The 10,458-nt window shown below is 47.1% G+C and overlaps 1 protein-coding gene, 1 long non-coding RNA gene and 3 other non-coding genes across 5 annotated transcripts; 2 read left to right on the forward strand and 3 right to left on the reverse strand.

Annotated features, from left to right (window-relative positions):
• Positions 1 to 386: 386 nt before the first annotated feature.
• On the forward strand, positions 387 to 458 carry trnaa-cgc (transfer RNA alanine (anticodon CGC)). The gene has a single exon. It is a non-coding gene; the product is annotated as a tRNA-Ala (tRNA).
• A 247-nt stretch (positions 459 to 705) lies between these two features.
• Positions 706 to 778, reverse strand: trnav-uac (transfer RNA valine (anticodon UAC)). Its single transcript has one exon. It is a non-coding gene; the product is annotated as a tRNA-Val (tRNA).
• Positions 779 to 795: 17 nt separating this feature from the next.
• LOC147133676 (uncharacterized) lies at positions 796 to 5,639 on the forward strand. The gene is made up of 4 exons (XR_015081894.1): positions 796 to 1,204; positions 3,218 to 3,413; positions 3,579 to 3,736; positions 5,296 to 5,639. It is a non-coding gene; the product is annotated as an uncharacterized LOC147133676 (long non-coding RNA).
• Positions 961 to 1,033, reverse strand: trnav-uac (transfer RNA valine (anticodon UAC)). The gene has a single exon. It is a non-coding gene; the product is annotated as a tRNA-Val (tRNA).
• LOC147133678 (trafficking protein particle complex subunit 14-like) lies at positions 1,618 to 10,423 on the reverse strand. The gene is made up of 13 exons (XM_086012904.1): positions 10,144 to 10,423; positions 8,847 to 9,175; positions 8,666 to 8,761; positions 8,350 to 8,479; positions 7,563 to 7,649; positions 7,378 to 7,498; positions 6,611 to 6,758; positions 6,402 to 6,484; positions 5,345 to 5,496; positions 4,126 to 4,262; positions 3,607 to 3,685; positions 3,264 to 3,378; positions 1,618 to 2,488 (listed from the first exon to the last, which is right to left on the reverse strand). The coding sequence occupies exons 1-13, from the start codon at positions 10,337 to 10,339 to the stop codon at positions 2,320 to 2,322; spliced, it is 1,842 nt and encodes a 613-aa protein (XP_085869030.1). The 5' UTR covers positions 10,340 to 10,423; the 3' UTR covers positions 1,618 to 2,319.
• Between the last annotated feature and the right edge of the window lie 35 nt (positions 10,424 to 10,458).

Raw genomic sequence — 10,458 nt, forward strand, 5'->3', positions numbered from 1 at the left:
CACAATACGTCATCACTGTGCGACACGCTTCATTTACTTGCGAGCTAGCAAGTTTTTTTGCTAGCTTGGGCGATTCTCGTAAAACAAAAATCACGGCACGTTGTAGGTAGCTCACGTTTGTCAAGTTCGTCACCTACTTGGTAAAGTAACAACCCATCAGTCGATTAAAGTCTGCAATATTTTTCTGTTTTTTTGTGATTTTAGAGCAACATTTAATTGTAAACGCTAATCAGGTTGGTTATGGCTGACGAGGCGGTTTGAAAAGGAAAAAAATGTCACAACAAAAAATAAACAATGTGTAGGGAAGCTGTAAAACAAAGACTATCGTCATCGAATTTGCGTGTCTGTATCTTTATCTATTAAAGTTACACGACTTTCATGCACGTGGGGATGTAGCTCAGTGGTAGAGCGCATGCTTCGCATGTATGAGGTCCCGGGTTCAATCCCCGGCATCTCCATTTTGGAGCACAGGCCGTTTGAAGCGCTAGAACGACAGAAAACGAGCAGAGATTAAAACACATTGAAACGCAATCTTAATAAGGAAAAAAGCATTTTCGATGTAGACTTTTGGCAGGGAATACATAGTCAATACAGTAGAAGCAAATATTAGCGCGGAATACATGATCGGTAAGTATTGATTACCTTGATTTGTTTGTGTATGTCCAAGAAGTGTTTATTTTGTTTAGGAAAAGACATAAAAGTAGGTGGTTCCACTGGGGCTCGAACCCAGGACCTTCTGCGTGTAAAGCAGACGTGATAACCGCTACACTATGGAACCCTGTTTAAGATTGGCGAGAAATTTGCGTCATTACTGCATCTATTTTCGACGCACAATACAGTATAGTCACTTAGCGCAACTACGCATACAATAGCAGGTTTCATTCAATCAGGAGTGCAGCGTCTTAACATTTTTGTCATGCGGTGTCATGACTAACGACGCGCAAGTCCCAAAAAATTCATTGGTTCCACTGGGGCTCGAACCCAGGACCTTCTGCGTGTAAAGCAGACGTGATAACCGCTACACTATGGAACCGTCGCAAGCTTGCACGGGTCGTATGAACATTACATCGTGTCACGTTTGTGTGAAGGAGGTCGATTTGGTGTGGTGATTGACAAGCTGGCAGAGAGAGAGGAGGGAAGCCAGCGAAACTGAAGTGGGTCACGTGATGTGTGACCTGTGGAGAGAGTGGCGGAGGTGAGTTCGGTAAGTGGAGGTTTCGTTTCAAAAGGCACCAGAACGGCCGGCGAGGTTGTTGCTGGGTAAGCAACATGGACCTTGTGCCACGCGTGCACGGCACTGCACGCCAACCCGCTTTTAGGGGAACCCCACTGAAAAGTGTCCATTCCACTTTGTAGTATGTACAGTCGTCAAAGTCTGTTCGTACACGGGTTGTGCCGCTAGGGCTAAGCTAACAGTTGCGACTACGCGGCGGCCATGTTGGTAGGGGCGACGTTCGTACGTAAAGAAAGAGAAAAGAAAACAGCCATACCTGAAAAATCCAAGGAAAGATTATTTGACAATTTGTCAATTGCTTACTTGTAAGACAACATGGAGCCCCCTCAGACTTTTTTTTTGAACGCTAGATAAATGAAGTCATTACTCAGAACACACTTAACTTCATTCTGTCATGTGATGTGTGTTAAATTTATTCAAGTTTATACTGATGCAGACTGATAACACTGCAAAAATGTCGATGAATAATAATAATGAAGATGATGACATTGTTCTACTGCTATTTGCAAGGTTTAGGGACGGAGCCAACCCACAAATAGCAACAATCTGCAAGTAATTGACACACTTCAAAAAGGTTTAAAATTGCCAAGAGATGCCACAAGATGGCGTAGTTCTCCCATAAAGTTCCTTGGCACCAAGATGCCACAAGATGGCTCCAAAGCAATACTTTGACTTAGTGCCTTTGGTCTGAGCACAAAAAAAACAGCAAATATATGAGGAAACGCCGTAGTTTTGTTTGTTGGAGCACCTTTCAGGGGACATTGGTGCGTGTGCTTTGGCCACCTTGGGGCAGTGTAATACAGACACATGGATATACTGTACACAGAGATGGTCGAATAGTTGTTCTCTGCAAAGGATAAATAATATATGTCTGGGAGTATTGATGTATTATCTGCCGAAGTGAAGTTTGCACACAGCACAAAACAGGATCTGCACTTAAACTATGTCCCTTCAAATGTCATAGCGCCTTTGAAAGGACCTAAAGACATTTGAGTGTCCTCCTTGACATTGTCCTGAGTGTCCTGCTCCCATGTGTCGTTTGAGATGACCTCGGAGGTGTCTTGAGTGTTCTCCTGGATGTCCTCCTAGATGTTCTCCCCGGGTCCTTGGTCCACCACCAGAACTTTACACTCCCGCTTAGCAATCTTGTCCAGCGACAGAAGGCTTTTGTCTTGCGGCGGCAAGTAGAGCGGGCGGCCCACCGGAGAACCCACCGGGGGCGTGATGGCACGCCGCTCCATTGCGCTGCCCGTCCTGAGCCGCACATGCGTTTTATAGTCAGGCCCATTTAATATTGAGACAGCCACACAATTCTCATCTTGGTTTGCTATGATTAAAACTCATTCACTGCCGTCGACAAATGTACTTGTCTTTTCACAGTCCAGCCATTCAATCCCAGGATCTTATTTATATTTTTTTCAAAGTTTTTCAAACGTTGGGGTGTGAAAGAGGGTCTGAAAATGTCTGACATTGAATGAGTTAAGGGGTCAATTAAAGGAATGAGCACAGTGAATCCCTGCTATATAGCGGCTGATCGTTGGCAGCACAGCGTTCTCACGGGTTGATCACGTTTTTTAGGGGGTTTTCCAGTACACACAGGCAAGTCCGAATTTAGAGTTGCACTCCTTCAGTATAGTAGTACCTCTTTGTGCTACAACATGCCGGGCAGCACCGAGCTAACGATGCTAAGTCTATGATATTTTGCATGATAGCTTAGCACTGAGCTAGCAGTTATTTTGTGTCAGTCAACATCAACTGGGAGTGGCCAATAAATTGCTTGAGTTTTATTTGGAGGATTGTGCGAGAGGGAGAGTGAGAATAGTCACTAAGGGATACTTTCAAAGTACCGCTTTGCAAATTCAAGTTTGTTTGATATTAACTGCACAGATTTTCATCTGTTGTGAATGAATCTGGAATGTAAACCGGTAATTAGAATAAACAGGGCTTCACTGCAGTCTTTCTTTGTTTTTGTTTTTTTCCAAGTTGAAAGGAAAGACAGCTGAGCAAAATTGCGCGGTGGCGGTCTCACCTCATGATGTGCGAGCGAGACGGCTGCTGGTGGGAGAAGGACTGGGAGCGACCCAAACTGGCCTGGTGGCGGTCCAGCAGGTCTCGCATGGCCGGGCTGGACGGGCTGTTCTTACCTGAGTGCATTCGGACTCGGAGTCAGATAATGAAGGTGAGCGGTCATGTCCAAGCGGAAGTACAACAGCAGAAGGTCTGCCGAACCTAACATATTCTGAAGATCATTTGCAGTACCGGGGTCTTGTACTGCCCTATAATACAACGTGAGGTCGCCAGCCCCCTAAACATCTACCTAACTAGTACTTGGTGTCTTCTTAAGGTCGCCTCAATTGGCAAGGTGCACTTACGGGAGAGCGGCCTGGCGTCGGGCGGCGGGTTGGACACGGACGCGGTGAACTGCAGCTTGAGCTTCATGTGCTGACTCAGCTGAGGAGACAAAAAGGAGGGCCAGGTCAACCGTCACTCATTTCCTACTCGGTAATCGCTACATACACGATATCTGTACAAAATGGACTGCACCGTTTACCAAATCGTAAAATTCTTCTATGCATTTTCATTCATTTCAATAGGAAACATTAATTTGGTTTAAGGAATGGAGTCGTAGAACGGATGAAATTGGTATACCAGTGTTTCTCTGTAAATTAGTGGCAACAACAATGCTAACTGTGACTTTGAAGTGAATATTATTGACTTATGGACTCCACATATACATTAGTTGTCTACAAAAAAAAAATCCCCTGCCAGTGATTGGAGAGTTGGCCTGCCAACCATTCGCTTATTCCGACTCGTGGATCACTAAAAAGGGGTTTTGTATGGCGGTTGGCCAGAGGGAATGTGAGCGTGACGGCGCCCCCTGCAGGCGGTACTTCATAGACTCCCGGTCGCAGGATCTGGAAGGCCACGCTGAAGGTCAGAGTGCTGCCTTTGCGACAGTGGCCCAGGTTGCTGAGGGGCGTGTGGCACACCACCGCAGACAGCGCGGCGTCCTCGCTCTGACCGCGCCCTGAAAACACAAAAAGCATTGCACTGTCACCTTCAAAGGGTCGATGGACTAGATGATAGTACAATATATAAACATCTATTTATGGTGCTGCTGCCTTGAGATACAAGTTTAACCTGTTAGTTCGGACCACTCATTTCAAAGCTCATCATTCCCAGTGAAACAAATTAAAAAAAAGAAAAAAAACAAACATTTCAGCCTCCCCAACAAGGCCAACAAAAATGTCCGATGTGTTTTCTACTCAGACCCATAGCACTTTTTTTCCAAAAACATGCAGTAATAGCATCTTTCGATGGAACTGAATGTTGGCGCTGTGCTGCTGTCATATTAGTCTGTCTTTGCAGAGGATTAAAAAAAAGTATTGCTATGTTATCTGTCGTGATGAAGATTCCACACACTCTGACAGAGGATCGCCTCTGACTCTGGACAAGCCGGCGAGTGCTCGGGCGCCAACGTGGTCCAGGCCACATTCCAAATAGTAGCCGTGCATTCTCAAAGGCTGCTTTTTGGCCAACTTCAAGCAAAGCGGGAGGTGTTGTCAACCAAAATGTGATTATTAATTGACAGCTGCTCGATCCAAAGAAAGCGCCCCCGTGGCATTAACAGCATAAAGGGGGTGATGCCTTAGAAATTGGAAAGGCTTCTACATTTAATTGACTCCTTTTGATTTGAGCCGCCCTCTGATAGCAACCGTCGTCAGTTAGGCTTTGTTTTTCGTACTCTCTTTATCCATGTTATGCTTTTGTCATCATACTTCATGTCGTGACAGTTAGTTGGAGTTAGGAAATAAAATTCCCTTCTACAAGGGAACACTCCATTCTCCTGCTCTGTGTGGATGAAAAGAGACAGAGCAGATGAAGCTGTTTCTAAAGGTTTAGGGGCCACCATTCCTTTTCTGTTTTAACGAAAAAGAAACTGGTGGCCGCCCACTTTGATCTTTCACCTGACATTGGTACACTTTTACATTTGCCATTGTGCTCATACATGAAATAATTGCATGTCATTTAATGACCAATGAATGTGTCGCTTGGATTAGTCAGTTTCAGCACGCAAGCACGAGAGGACACCACAAAAGCCGAACCCACCCTCGGGGGTCCAGACGAGGCGCACGGACAGGAAGTCCTGCAGGTTGTTGAGCAGCACATATTTGACCTTGAAGTGCTCCTTGACCTTGACGGTGCTGGGACAGCTGGCCGTCATCACGAACCTCGGCCGGTCCAGGCGGACGCTCGGCAACCTGGCAGTCAGTCGCGCAGCGCTGGGAAGTAAGCCACTACAAATACTTTTCAGCAAACCTGCGCTTCACTTGACTCGTTGTTTTTCTGTGAATGCTTCCATTTGAAAACAGCTCACAAAAGGGATGCTCGAGTCCAGTTCTCAAGAGCCCCTATCCAACCTGTTTTCCAACTCTCCCTGCCTGCAACGCACCCGATTCAAATGACGCGCTCATCAGCAAGCTTTGCGCAAGCCCGATAACGATCGTGATCATTTGAATCAGGTGTGTTGCAGGCAGGGCGAGTTGGAAAACAGGCTGGATAGGGGCTCTTGAGGACTGGACTCGAGCATCCCTGGCCTGCGGTATTTAGACTGTCAAAATAAGCTCTGTACTTTTCACAGCTTCTATGAATGACGACACAACATAAAATTCCCCTTGTGTGGCCATTTAAGAAGAGTTTTGATGTTGGCTAATAATGATTGGTGGCAAATGTGTTTCCATGCGCCAGCATAAAAAGCACCAGCTAGTGGCGGAAAAAAATAATATATAAAAAATCTGTGTAATTTGAAAGAACATTCAGGTACGATGTCTTCCCCCCCCCCCCCCCCCCAAGTGTGATCATGGGCAACTTTTGCATTATTCGCTCCTGAGTTCACAACGTTAGCAAAGCTACGGAAACGTATTTTGCTAGCCTGACGGATTGAGACTATATTTTTTTACTTTTACATTTTACTTCAGTACTGATTTGAGGCTCTGAATTAAAGTGAGGGAGTTACATCAGTTTTCCACAATTCTAGAGCACGTACAGTACTTTTCTTGAGTACAGCGTGTGAATACGTTTGCCACCTGTGCAGACCCTTCAGCAGGAGGTGGCTAATGCAGCGTTTGGCTCGCATGTGGTGGCGAGCGGGTTGTGACGCTCATACCTGTAGTGGGTGTAGATGCAGTTGGTGAATGGCATCTTGGGAGTTGACCACTGCAGCACAGCAACCAAAGGAACCTCCATCCCCTGAGCACAAGGACGTATTTTATTAAAGTGAAGTCTTAGTTTCCGCTGCCTGATGTGAATTGAGCATTGAAGAAATACAACTGCAATGGAATCAATGATTGGCTTTGCGATGAGTCCCAATCGCACCTCATTGGACTCGTCCTGCGGCATGTCGTTGAGGTGCAGCTGGAACAGGAAGTCGTGCTCCTCCAAGGCGCCGAGCATGCTGGGAAGGCGGCACGCGGCGCTGTCCACCTTGCAGAAAGACGCCATGCCCACTTCGCCTGAGTGGTGGCTGCGGCGGCACGTGGCCATTAAAGCAGCGCTTCTCCAAATTTTTCAACACAGTGAAACAGAACTACTGCTTGCAAACTTGCCTATTTTCCCAAAAAGAAAGTTGTAATGCTACGATAACAGACTTATTTTTAGCGACGTCGGGTTGATTTTTTGGTTTTTTTTTTCAAAAAATGAAAAAAAATGTTTTAATCTTTCCAAAAACAGTCATATGCAGAATCTCTGTTCTGTTTTAAAACCAAATCAATAGTCCTTATCAGACATAATGTAAATCCAATTAATCTGTTCCCATGTCTGGAATGTAAACAGCCCCAAAATATAATAAAAATCGTTAGCATTAATGCCTAAGTCATTTTATCTTACTGTGGCACTATCACTAATAAATACGCGATTGCTGGGATTTCTTTATTTTTTTTAATATATTTTTGATTTTCAGCCATGCAGCTCATGGAAATATCCGCACAGGTGCAATCGAACTGGACTCTTCTTGTTTGTTGGATTTGTTGTTTCTTTCTTGTTTTGGTAAAATGTTCAAAAACGATTTGGAAACCAAGCCTTTAGACTGACAAAATAATAAGTATATTCTCCCAAAAGCCAAACAAACGCTTTTGTGTACGCACCAAACGTTGTCCACCAGCAGCACGGAGCCGTCGGGCATGACGGGGAGGTAGGAGGCGTTGAGGTCCGGCAGAATACGAACGTCCCGCACGCTCACCACCTCCTGCGACGACTTGTTGAGCACTGAGCGTGAGCAGAGCAAAAAGAAAGTCACTTCCAGTTCCGACAGCGCATAGACGTGCTATACCTTTGAGCACAGCCAGGTGGCGCCCCGAAACGCTCATCAGCTTACAGCGGACGGCAGGAGGCGGCAGGACGGTCAAGGTGGTGCTCACTAAATCAAGACATGTGTGGACAAGTTTGAGGAAAAACATCTGCAGGGCCTTCAAACGTCTCTCGTGCTGCCTGGAAGATCAACTGGATTAGCAGTCGCAATATTTCTTTAAATTTTCTTTTTGCAGATGACGTGGTTCTGTTGGCTCCATCAAGCCGCAATCTTCGACACGTTCTTGAACGGTTTGCATCAGAGTGGGAAGCGGTTGGGATGAGGAGCAACACCCCCAAATCTGAGGCCTGAAGGTCCTCTGTAGGAGAACAGGGGAGTATCGTCTTTGGGTCCTGGAGGAGATCCTGCCCCAAATGGAAGAGTTGACGTATCTTGGGATCCTGTTCACGAGTGAGGGCGGGATGGAGCGGGAGATGGACAGGCGGACTGGTGCAAAGTCTCCAGTCATGTGGACTCTGCATCGGTCTATCGCGGTAAAGGGACAGAGGCGAAAGGCCGGTCAACGTTCCCATCCCTACCTAAAGTCACGAGCGGCGGATCGCGACGGAAAGAACGAGATCTTGGACACGAGTGGCCAAAATGAGTTTCCTCCGCAAGCTGGAATTTCCAGGGTGTCATCCTGGGGCGTTGTTTTGACAAATTTGGAGGGAAAAATGAATGGATTTCCTTTTTGAAGTTCATCTGCATAACGTCATAACAAAACTGAGGAAAACAAGCCAAGTGCTGCTGATGTGTGTGAAGCCCAAACCTTGCGCCTTGAATGTGTTCAGGTCGTGTCTGAAGGTGATTGACGGCTCTCGTTGCTGCAGGACGCTCAGGTAGCCCAACTCCTGCACCTCCACTTGCTCCGCCTCCTTCTTCCACACTGTGACCATCACCTGAGGGCCACACATTGGATATTGGAGCTGAGGATGCATGAAGACAGGTGCGACAGACAATCGCTAGCTACGTAACAAAGATTGTGACAGGACATCTCAGGCTATGTGAGGACCAGACATTGGAAATTGCAGCGTGAAGCTAAGGATCTACAGTTACTTTCTGAAACGCCACGTGTGAGGGGCCACCTTGACTTTGACAGTGCTGACGGGGAGTTTGTCCAAAGAGACGGTAAGCGGGAAGATGACCTCGTCCGCCAGAACCATTGGCTCGTCCAGAGGAGACTGCGCAGCGTGCAGGACAAACACAAAGACGAGCGCTCAGACGGCCCTCGCGCCACTTTGGACTGTTCATGCGTTGCCCGCTGACCTGGACCGGAGCCCTGCGGAACTCCCGGCCGGCTGAGCCGCGCGAGTTGTGGATGAGCAGCGGCTTGCAGTCCCGGAAGGTCCGGCATCGCGAATCCACCCTGCTGCCCAGCGCGGCGATGGCCGCCTCTGCCGCCGCCATGTAGTCGTCCCCGGCGTCATCGCCGCCCTCGTCCCCGCTGCTGCCGTAGTCGTGGTGGTGCTGGCCGGCCCGGTGGCGACCGCTCTCGCCCGGACTCACGCTGGCCACGGCGCACAGCGAGCCGGCCAGCTCGCGCCACGCGCGACTGCTGCACGATTCGGTCCCGAAACCTGCGGATGCGGCGTCCCCTGTTGGAGCGGGCATGTAGCCTACTGTCAGCCCCTTCTTCACAAATACAAAGGTCAATGAACTCAATTTGTTCCTACATTGCCAATGTGAAAACTGGCTTTTCCGCATTGTCCGCAAAGAAACAAGAGTTTATACAGAACGAATTGTCCCTCCACTTAAAGATAGAAGTAAAAACGACATTGCCTGCTTGCCTTGTTGTTCTCATTAACATTTTGCCATAATTGTCAAGTCATATTTTAAAGTTGTTCCAACTTCAATGAAAAGTAGAAGTTGTGTTTTTTACATGCAGTGTGGTCAATGTGCTGTAAATAGGGCTGCAACTAACAATTATTTCAATAGATGATTAATCAGTTGATTATTTTATTGATTAATCTGATTAAAAACAACAATGTGTTGATTTCCATCCCTTTGTTTGAAAACATGACATTTTATGCTAATTGACAGTGCAGAAAATGCACATACATAAATGAATTATGATTCAGTTACTGGTTTGCGCTGTAAGATGTCAGGAAATACGCAGAAATGTATATCACTGTTCCCAAAGTAAAAGCAAATTTTCAAAATGTTCATTTTGAGTCAACGCAAAGATGGTCATGGTAGAAGTAAACTAATATTGGCAGAGACGATGACATTCTGAGCATTTGGACAATTTGAAGCTGAAAAAGGCATAGAAATGATTATCCCAAATAATTATAGATCAATTTGAGAATTGATTAGTTATCGATGAATCATTGCACCTCGAACTGTATATTTGCTGTACATTTTAGATTCGCGCGAGTTATTGTGGTTGGTTGTAGCCGACATCTGCAGTGTACTGAGTTGGTCTTAATATTTTGACCCTTAATTATTAGCATGATAGTAGTTGTCATGAGATGATAGATAGGAGAGAGTTTTGCTGTCAACAAAGAGCAGCAGCAGCGTCCACCCGTTCCCCATCCCCATCCCAACCCCACCCGACCACCCTTACCGGGGCCTGGTTCGCTCGGCGTCGCCCTGCCGGCGTCTCTGCAGCGTAGCACCAGCAGGAAGCGGACCGTCTCCCCCAGGTAGAGGTGGCTCCGGCGCGGTAGGGTCTTGTAGCGGGCCGGCTCGGACAGGTCCGTGATGGGCACCGCCGGGAAATACATGAAGTACTCGCACTGAGACTCCATCATCTGCACCATGGCGACGATGGGGGGAGGAGGAAGAGGAGGGGGGAGCAGGAGGAGAAGAAGGAACAATAGCACGCCAGCGCTTCCCAGGCCTGACCTGGGGCGCCATCTGCTGGAGGCGACACTAGTAC

Source organism: Filicampus tigris, chromosome 17, assembly GCF_054856515.1.
Source record: "Filicampus tigris isolate MCC_2025a chromosome 17, RoL_Ftig_1.0, whole genome shotgun sequence".
In the NCBI taxonomy this organism is placed as follows: Eukaryota; Metazoa; Chordata; class Actinopteri; order Syngnathiformes; family Syngnathidae; genus Filicampus; species Filicampus tigris.